This window comes from Mandrillus leucophaeus, unplaced genomic scaffold (assembly GCF_000951045.1).
Source record: "Mandrillus leucophaeus isolate KB7577 unplaced genomic scaffold, Mleu.le_1.0 Scaffold21, whole genome shotgun sequence".
Lineage (NCBI taxonomy): Eukaryota > Metazoa > Chordata > Mammalia > Primates > Cercopithecidae > Mandrillus > Mandrillus leucophaeus.
Window position 1 is genome coordinate 6,334,979 of NW_012102143.1, and position 10,590 is coordinate 6,345,568.

Consider the following 10,590-nt stretch of genomic DNA (forward strand, 5'->3'; position numbering starts at 1 on the left):
CGCGTTTCTGAGCCTCAGTTTCCCCATCTGTAAAGCCGAAGTAAATAGCGCTCTCCTGGCAGAGTTAGAAATTTCGACGATGTGCCGCGCGTTCTAGAGCGCGCTCAGCAAGCGGGTCCACCGTGCCCAAGGCAGGACCGCGGTGCAATGTCACCCACGCAAAGTCGCCGCAACTCACGGGAATCGCAGCTGTGTGCTGAACCTTCCCCACCCCGCCGCCCTCTTTCTCCCCAAACTGACCTGGGGTCGAGTATCCGGGGCTCTCCCCCGCACTGGCGCTTCTCGCGCGGGCGCCCCAGGTGAACGTCCCGCCCTCGGCCTGGCAGGGCATCCAGAAGTGTCCGCACTCCCGGAGCTGGGCGGAGCGGGGCGCAGCTCACGTGGTTCGGGCAGGAGGCGCCGGGACCTGGCCAGCTGCCCGCCTGCCCCGAGATCCAGGCGCGAGCCAGCCGCTCTGCGCCCCGCGCCCTGCTTGCCCCCATTATCCAGCCTTGCCCCGGCGCCCTGACCTGACGCCCTGGCCTGACGCCCTGCTTCGTCACCCTCCTTTCTCTCCCAGGTGCTGGACCAGGGACTGAGCGTCCCCCGGAGAGGGTCCGGTGAGTGCCCCGAGAAGAGGGAACAGCGGGGCTAGGGTGGCACCCAGGACTGAGGGCTTAGGCTTTGGGGAGTGCGCGGTGTCGCGTGCAGACCCACTGGTATGAAACCGCCCCCAGCCGCCAGCCTCCCTACCTTGGTCCAGGCTGGTGAGGACAGCGTGTTCCCAGCCACCCAGCCTCAGTCCCCAGGCTTCACCTGGATTCTCTGAGCAGACTGGTCTGGGTGCGGGCACGGGTGGGAGTGGGGTGGTGGGGTATCCCCATTTTGGGCAAAACGGTTGGTTTTAATCAGAAGCTCCATTGCCTCCATTGCGAGTCTGCCATGCAGACTGGGCCAAGGCTGCTGATGCCACGCAGGCTGGCCCCAGGAGAAAGGCTTCCTCCCTGCCCGGGAGCTGGTCTTGCGGTGAGGAAGAGGCCGGATGATCCTGGCATGGGAGGAGGCACCCAGCTTCCTTTGGGTATCTAAAAGGCTGTTTTATTGGAATCACCTTTTGTTTGCAGACAGACTCCCTGGGCCCGCCAGGGAGTTGTGGGAAGTAGAGATATGGGAAGGGTCTGTGAGCTGTGAGCACCTGTGGGCTTCGTCCCGGCCCTAGCCCCAGGTCCCTACAGGAACTGAATCTCACTTGTAAATCCTCGAAGATTCCACAGGCTTTAACACCGCGCCCCACTGACATTAACTGGCACTGAAAACTCCACCTCACTTCCACGCAGAGCTTGGGTTGGGGCCTTTACAGGCCCTGTTTTTAGGTGGTGTGACTGGTATCTTGTTCACATATGTCTTTCTGAGGGAGTGAAATGACAGTGGGGGAGAGCAAGCCTCCCCACAGCTGCAAAGGCCAGCATTGCTGGGGGCTGTGAAGTCTCAGGAAAAGGCTCCTGGACTAGCCGACCACGCTGCTGACATTGACGCCTCGGGTTCAGCTGGCCTGCATCTGTCCTTAGAAACCCATCCCTCCACCTGCTCACTAGTGGGACTCAGCTGACCTCAGCAAGGTCTCAGCCTTCCTGGGCCCAGCCCCCTCCCCACCCAGGGCCGTGCTCCTCAGTATCTAAGTACCAGGCATGGGTCACTGTGCTCCTGGCCCTCACTCAGGCTCAGAGAACAGCAGCAGGTGCCTCAGAGGATTGACTGAGGACACATTTAGAGAACATGGAGCGGTGCCAGGCACACACATGGGGAGTCAGTGGGTCTTGCTGAATATGGCATGAGTGACTTGGAGAAAATTAAAGCCAGCTGAATGTGTGCCCAGTGAGGGGCTAGAGGTGGTGGAAGTGTCCCAGAGCCCTGTGGGCTAATGGGAAAAGTGAATTTGGTGCCTTTGAACCGCAATGTAACAACGGCTCAAGTGAGCCCCAGTCTCAGCGGTTGGGGCAACCTTCTAGGGCCAACCATCTTGTTCTTTTCCGAAGCAACCTCTGGAGGAACAGCCCTTGCCTCTACTCCTCCCCACTATCCCGACGCCATCACTCCCCCTCCTAATTTCAACATCCTGGCATCATCCAGGGCTGGAGAGGGCCAGAGAGGTCCTGGAGCTCAGCCATTGTCCATGGTACAGATGGAGAAACTAAGACCCTGAGAGAAGTGGCATCTGTCCCAGGCGGCCGGGCTGGCTGTGCCTGAACTGGGATGGGAACCCAGCTCCCACCTCTCAGCCCCATCCTCCCTCTGCAGCCTCACCTGGGACCCATCCGCCTTCTGCAGCCTCACCTGGGACCCATCCTCCTTCTGCAGCCTCACCTGGGACCCATCCTTGCTGTAGAGACTAGCACTGAGGCTTTAGGTGCAAATGCAGAACTCATGTCCATTTATCAGTGAGGTTTACCACCAACTCCCCAGACAACCGGGAGAGCAGAGGAGATGGCAGCTTGGTAGGCAGGTGGCTGAGGGGCAGAACACCCTCCCAGTGCTGTTGCTGCTGGAGCCATTCCAGACCCTTGTGGCTACAGCACAGATGTGCCTGGTTCACCTGTAGGGAAGGGAGTGGCCCTTCTGGGTGGAAATGTACTCATTTAGCCACTGATGAGAGCTGGGGGTCAGTGCCTACTGATGGGACCCGCCTACAGAAATAACCACACAGGCCAACCTGGACAGCAGCATTCGGGAAATAGCCACAAAGGATTAAGGCAGGGGGCACCACAGTTGTCGTCTCTGCTACCTCCCCTTTCTCAGCAAGAATAACACCCACGACACGCCTTGGCTGAGTCAGAGAGAGCATTCCTGCTGTCGTTAGCTTGCCAGTTTGTTTGCTCAGGCAAGTGATCACCCACAATCACCATTGTTCCAAGGCTCTCTGAGCAGCCAGCCGAAGAGCTAGTTAAGCCAATTCTTCATCCAGGAGGAGCCCCCACCCTGATTTCCCTTCAATTTGGCCAAAAAATGAATTCAACTCTTTAATGGATGAAAGTGACACACCACTGGAATTCAGCGGTCTGGGCCTGGGATATCCATCTTATAAAACCAGCTCCACTCTCTCCTCCCTGCCTGTTAATCCCTGTGTCCCCTCCCTCTGCCCCACTATGGCTATTAAACCACTGGGGAAGGCTGGCTGTCTCCAGTGGTTAAAATATGATTGAATCTGAGCAGTGGAACAGGCACTAAAGGGAAGTGTTTTGTTCAGGAACCTCGTGAGCAGGCGTTATCTACACAGAAATGGAACAAGGAACAGATAGAGCAGGGTGGCGTCTGCCCTTGCCCAACACACGCACTCTGGGAGCCCCCACCCCCACCTCACCCAGCTAGGGCAGGCACAGAGCAACCCTGCACTCCTCATGGGTCTAGCATGTTCTCTGCCCTCACCTCCCTGAGCCTGTGGAGGTCGAGGCTACAGTGAGCCATGATTGCACTACCACACTCCAGCCTGGGCAGCAGACTGGGACCTCATCTCAAAAAACAAGAAACAAAACCAAGATTTGAAAGGGGATAGAAAGAGGGAGGGACAGGTATCCAGGCAGCCTCTAGGACATTAGTTGTGATGCACTGTGATCTTTTTATCCATTCACTTACTGGTCACTGACTGCTCTAAGAAGGTTGCAAGATAAGAAAAGCAGGTTTTTCCTTTTGTTTTGCTTTTCTTCCTCACATATCATGATTTAAGTTTCTCAAACTGAGGCCTGGAATTTTGGCTTCTGCGTTAGGAGAAGAGAGGGAATGATAATGCCTCAGCTGATGGTCACACTGTCCATCCATTCTGAAAATAGAACGTCGGTGAATGCTCTTCTTATGATCCCTTTTTTTTCAGAACTCATGAAAAATAAAAGTGAATGAACTCCAGTCATGCATCAAATAATAACTTTTTGTTCCAATTCTTTAGAAACCAGAAAGTGTGTGCTCTGCGGGAGCATCAAAAATGAGTTCCGTGGTAAGGATTTCTTCACCGGAACCTAAATCTGACTGTAAAGGAACAGAGTTTGAATGCTCCCAGGACATTGGGGCAATCTCTTCCTATATTGCAAACACTCCTCTTTACATTTGAGAATGGAAATGTTGAGGTGTGGGTGTAAAAAAAAAAAAAATTATCCTTCCCCATTTTTATGGCATAAGCCAGGGACTATTTTGGCTGACTTCCATGAGAGCTCTGTAGACATTTTTATTTTAAACGGTATTTGCCCAGAAAATGTAACTTTTCATAATTAACCTCTTGTGCAATGAAATCGAAGTACGTCTCCAGCACAGGGGAAGTTTTGTTAGTATATTTATGATAAACACTTCCAAATGGTCAGCAGCACTGATGGGAGATGCTTCCCAGAATTCAGAAGCAAAATTGAGTCTTTTTGGTGGTTTTGAGACTTCCCCCTGAAAGCACACAAATTGGACCCTTTCTCTGATGTTCCTGAGAAAATAGGTTCAAGTCCTCAAGGAAAACTTGTTGAAATCACGAGGTGGTTTTTAAACTTTCAGTTACTCACAACAGAACTCCCAGTCATCCAAACAAAATATTCCCCAAAGCCTCAGTGCCCAGAGCAGAGCTGGTCTGTCTATAGCTGCAGCATCTAAGGGCTGAGGGCTTCCCTGGCACAGCCTGCTGCACACCAGGGAGCTTCAGGCACAGAAAAGCAACTGCCATGTGCTGGGAACAGATAGAGTTGCTATTCTCATGGAACTTAACAATAACTAATGGGACATCACCAACTGTTAAGGGGTATAAAGAAATGTTAAAGGGATGGGGACAGGTGAAGGAGTAAAAAACCATAGGATGGTCAGGGAAGTCCTCTGTAGGGAGCATGCACAGTTTTGCAGTGTCCCAGTGTGCATGCATTGGTGGTGAGGTTCTCCCTGGTACAATTGTGCCTCCAATTTTATACCCAGCAGTAATGTCCACATCAACATGAGCTGTGAGGCCTGTATGATATTGCCATATGAAAAGCCAACAAGAAGATCTGTCATTCTCTCCTCAGCCACCACCACTGCATCACTCCCCTGCCTCACACCCATCACCCACCCGACAGGATGTACAGGTTAAAGTCCTCTGTGACTCGCCCACCACCCAAGTGAATGAGTCTCCCTTAGAGCTTTGCTACTCAGAGGGGTCTGAGGACAGCAGCATGAGCCAATTCATGTACTCGAGCTGCCTGGGGATCTTGTTCAAAGGCAGATCCTGAAAGAGTAGGTCTGGGGTGGGGCCTGAGAGTCTGCACTTCTAACAAGTTCACAGGGGATGCTACCAGTCCACGAACAACATTTTGAGTAGCAAGCCAGATTCTAAGGTTCCACTTATCTTGGCTTTTGGCATTTGGATTTTCCCTCCTCTGTCCTTTGGACATTGATTGGGATCAGGTCTGATGAACTTCAAAAAGGGCGTAAGATCATCTGAGGTTTGACTTCTTGGTCATCAGGTTACCTATAAACACCGCATCGCACAGTGCATTGAGTGAGGATGCTGCTCTGCTGAGCCTCTGGGTCACACCAGATTCTCAGACAGGCACCGTGACTCCTACCTGGAATCCCAGTTCTTTGGGAGGTCAAGGCAGAAGGATTACTTGAGCCCAGGAGTTCAAGACCAGTCTAGGCTGCATAGTGAGGACCTATCTCTAAAAGAAAAAAAAAATTAAGTAAAATTTTTAAAAATTTTAATTAGATTTACTGAGGGTGAGGCCTGGCCACCTCTCATGTTAGGTAATCCTAATACACACTAGGCTTGGGAATCCTGCTGGGCAGCCCCATAGCTGAACCCTCGAGTAAATAAAGCTCAGCATCCACTGCTCATCCTGCCCAGACGTTTTGTTCTCCCAAGTTGCATTGCTTTTGCCTCTCTGTGGAAATTATGTGGCTATTCCCAGCAAAAGCACATCGCCCTCACAGGCATCAGGTTCATATGACCTCCCGCCGGAGCCACCCCCCACCACACACATGGCAAGCCTGAACAGCCCCCCACACCCAGAGGATGGTGAAACTTTCCAAGTGCTGTGGAGTCTCCCAACTTTTCCACCCAATGGGTCAATCATCCAGGCATTCCTGCCCACATGGAGCCTGCAGCACCGCTCTAGGCAGTCTGGGAGATGCACAGAAAACTCTGAGCTGACTGAATTTGCTGTGAAGTTTCCTCTTTTCTGTGCTGTTCCCACTCCCAAGAAACTTAAGGTGAGAAGCCTCAGGAATGGGGCATTTCTCCCAGGATTTTCTGTTGCAAAGCTCAACCCTAGGCCAGGGAGAGGAGTCATGCCCCTGGATGGGGAGATCACTGACATTTATCCCACAGTGGAAAGAGAATGAGGGACCTGTGGCTGAGTGTGTTTGGGAGAGTAGGAAGTAGATCCCTTTTAAAATTCAAATGTGGGAAGTTTGCATAGATTTGCTTAAATTCGTTAATCTACACAAGTTTCCAGACAAGCATTAGAAAACCATTTAACCCAAGTACAGACAGATGTCCTGAGAAGTCAGCGGTGTTCTGTGTTGTCTCTTACTTTGTGACTTGGTTGGCATCGGTAGGCTTCTGGGACTGATGACTTGTGATCCTGTGAAATTCCAGGTGTGACCCTGACAAGAAGCAGAAATGGGGAAGAAACTGGATCTTTCCAAGCTCACTGATGAAGAGGCCCAGCACATCTTGGAAGTTGTTCAACGAGATTTTGACCTCCGAAGGAAAGAAGAGGAACGACTAGAGTGAGTGTGCCATGCTGAGCTCACGGAGCCCGGGGTCCCTGATCTCCCCCCAGGGCCATAATCTGGGTGCTGTCCGGGTGGGTAGACGGCCACATGCAGGGTGAAGAGTGATGGATAGGAAGCCAGGTCTGGGACACAGCTCTTCTTTCTGGCTTTGGTTTTCTCAACGAGGGGATCTGACTTGCCAAACTACATTCACTTGTTCTCTGAATAGTTTTATTTCAACTTGACCCAGCTTCCAGGGTGATATCTCCTAAGCCAGGTGATACTTAGGCCACATCTTTGAAGAACAGAGCAAAAAGTGATACATGGGGGGAGTCTCCATGCCATTCTGAAACACCCTGATGTTAGAATCAAGTCTTTAGGATGGAAGCTGCCCTTCTCCCTTTCTTTTCAGCAGTGCCAGGCAGCATCCCGACCTCACCATGGTAGACCCCAGCACGGTTTTGTACCACTCTGCCCACTGACTGGGCTAAAACCCACCCATCCTTGTTCACTCCTCCCTCCACTGTGCATCTTCCTCCCCTCTCTATCATCTGGGCTCCCTTATCCTTTCTTGATGTCTTTAGTGGATTGGGTCACCCTATGAGAAAGAAGCAATATGAGGGAAGTAGTTAAGCAAAAGCTGAGAGGATGTTCCCAGTAGAGGGCGGAGGGCAGACAGCAGAGGGCAGAGGGCAGAGGGTGGAGGGCAGAGGGCAGATGGTGGAGGGCAGAGGCCAGAGAGTGGGGGGCAGAGGGCCCTGCTGAAGATGGCAGGAGGGAGCCTGGTGTGCCCCAGGGAGAGCATAGGCTGGCGAGGCTAGAGTGGAGTGAATGAGGGGGCCAGGAAGAGAGGCGGTTGGGGGGCATGGGATCTGGTGCCGGTCACAGGAATCCTGTAGAGCTTCACAGGGCCTCAACCTTCCCCTGAGTCACCACAGACCTTCGAGCAGAGCAACAGCAAGTCCTGGTTTCTGTTTCACAGCAGTGGGCTGTGAAGTGACCAGATGCACTTTGCAGGCAGAGCCAGCAAGCTTGTCCAGAGATCAGATAGGGGGTCTCCAGGGTGAGGGGGTCAAGGGCAACTTCAAGGTTGTGGCCAGAGCAACTTCGAGGACAGGGTTGAGGTCAGCTCTGCTGGGGAGGCCACAGATGGAGAGGTTTGGGGAAAATGTTTCAGGCATGTTGACGTGACATCACGCAGGTATGTTGAGCGGGTGTTGGATACGTTCACTAGTCCAGAGCTCAGAGGAGATGCTGTTATGAGAGCTTCCTAAAGGTGAAGCTTCATGTGGTGAAACAGATGAATGGTATTTGTATTCATTTCTGGGACTGCTGCATGTGTGACTTGTACAGTACAGATGTAGTGGTTTAAAACACACAGTTCTCCTGCAGTTCTGCAGGTCAGAAGTCCTAAAATCAAGGTGTCCTCAGAGCTACATTCCAGCTGGAGGCTTGAGGGAGGACCCATCTCTGGGCCTTTTCCAGGTTCTAGAAGCTTCCTGGATTCCTTGGCTGCTGGCCCCTCCTCCACCTCCAAGGCCATCGGCACATCTAACAATGTCTCGCTCTCCCACTGCCTCTCTCTCACCCTCACCCTGTCTCACCTGTGCCTCCATGCTCACATCTCTCTCTCTCTGACTTTCTTGCCTTCCTCTTTCCCCTGTGAGGAGAAATACGATTATATTTAGGGACTGCCCGCATCATCCAGGACCCTCTTCCCATCTCAGGATCCTTAATATCATTCCATCAGCAAAGTCTCTTTTGCTATGTGAGGTGACGTTTTCACAGGTTCTTGGGACTAGAACATGAACGCCTTGGGGCGGGGCGGGGTGGGGCAGCATTGTTCAGCTGACCGCAGCATTTAAAGCTGGAAGGGAATTCGGATAGGGACCAGCCCTGGGGACTTCAGCTCCAGCATGTTGAGGAGATAAAGTGCCAAGAAAGGAGACAGAAGGAGCAGCAGAAGCGGGACTTTCGGTCCCCAGGCTGAATAGGGTCCACAACAAACCGTTAGGTGAAGCAGAACAGTTCACAAGAGCAGCACATGGAGAAGGGGGCATCCATTTGGTGGGGAGGGGCTGGGGTCAGAGCCGTGCGATCCCCCACTCTCCCTCACCCTGGACCACTGATCACCCCTGGATTTCATTACAGCACAGGTTTCACTGCTGGCCTTTGGGGAGGGCCCATCCTGCTGGCCCTGGTACAGCCAGTGCCAGCCTGGTGGCCATGGCCAGCACCAACCAACTTCTCAAAGCCTGAGCAGAGGCTGCCCACCAGCATGCAGCTGACCCCAGGGCTGCCGCCCTGTCCCCTCTACGTAGCTGACCCCAGGGCTGCCACCCTGTCCCCTCTGCGCTGGCAGGAAAATGCGGTCTCACGGGCCCTGTCTCACCCCTCCTCTCTTGAGTCTCAGATCCCCCATTTCCACATTCCGAAGTCCCTCACCCTCTCCTTCCCGTTCTCTCTAAATAAACTCAGATGTTTTCTCACTGTTTTAACTAGGGCAAGTCTCGCTGTCTCAGCCTTGGTGTTCAGGTTGTGCCAAGGGCAGAACATCATTCTCATTAGTAGAGCCCCCTTCCGGGTGGATCCTCCCCAGGTGCATCCTGCCCTGTCTCCAGGGCAGCCCTGGCTATTGTCAGCCCTGAATTCAAATGGCAACTTGTAACTTCTCATTGCCTGCGTGTAGGCAAATGCAGAGAAATGAAAAGGGGAGGGAGAACCATGTTTTCCAAGGAGCAGAGGGAGGGAGCCGGGGCAGGGGGGTCCCAGGCAGGCACTGTCTTCCAGGGAACTGTTGAGTGGTCTGCCCTGCTCCAGTCCAGGCTTATCTGAAGTGGATTTAGCAGAAACTCCCACATGTTTCCTGTCTGTGGCTCACCCACTTCTGACACCCATCTTTCCTTATTTCATGTTCTTTTTATCATTTCACATTGCAAAGAAGGGACGCACCCAGGTCACCTTGCATAACTCCTGGAACGGACGCACCCGGGTCACCTCTCAGTGCTCTTAGGAACGGACGCACCTGGGTCACCTCTCAGTGCTCTTAGGAAGGGACTTTTGTAAGCACATGGGTTCTGCTGACCCTGCCTGGGGGGCCGCTGGTGGCCAGTTGGCTGCAGCTGGGGTCACATTGTTCATTCTGTACCTGAGGCCGTTTGCCCAGAATGAGCCAGTGGGGGGCCGTGTCATGGGGCCACTCTGCTGTGTCTTCTCAGCCTGCTATGTGAGTAGGGGGTGGGCTTGTTACATCCCCAGATGCCTTCCGATGGGAAGGGGCCACATGAGCGTAGAGTACCGTGTTGAAAATGTCCGTGTGCAGAGGCAGTGCTATGGAAAGCCTGTGTCAAGGTCGTGTTAGGTCGAGAATACTGAAGCCCCAAGTGGCCTTGCTATGATGGTTCTTACTATGAGAATACATTTCAGCGGGTGACACATTTGGGAGGCAAAGAATCGTGTAAACCAGAGGTCCCCAACCTTTTTGGCACCAGAGACCGCTTTCATAGAAGACAATTTTTCCGCAGACGTGGGGGTCGGGGGGAGGAGGCTGGGGGCGGGGTTTGGGATGGTTTCGGGGTGAAACTGTTCCGCCTCGTTCTCATTCTCATGAGGAGCACACGGACTAGATCCCTCGCAGGCACAGTTCACAATAGAGAACTACGGGAGCTCTATGAGAATCTAAGCTCCCACTGACCTGGCAGGAGGCGGAGCTCAGGCGGGAAATGCTCTCTTACCCGCCACTCACCTCCTGCCATGCAATCCAGCTCCTCACAGGCCAGGGACCCCTACTGGGCCACGGCCGGGGCTTGGGGACCCCTGATGTAAACAGCGTGGAGGTAGAGGTAGTTAAGAGGTTTTTGAGTTTCTTATTGTTTCATTTGTGCTTGTCTTTTGTTGACT

At 53.1% G+C, this 10,590-nt stretch overlaps 1 protein-coding gene across 1 annotated transcript in view; it reads left to right on the forward strand.

The window, feature by feature from the left end:
* The first annotated feature begins 329 nt into the window (after positions 1-329).
* The window catches only part of MLPH (melanophilin), an 86,183-nt gene continuing 75,922 nt past the window's right edge, over positions 330-10,590 (forward strand). Inside the window, 2 exon segments of the mRNA XM_011980296.1 lie at positions 330-599; positions 6,572-6,705. Coding sequence (XP_011835686.1) covers positions 6,596-6,705 — 110 coding nt within the window. The 5' untranslated portion in view covers positions 330-599; positions 6,572-6,595.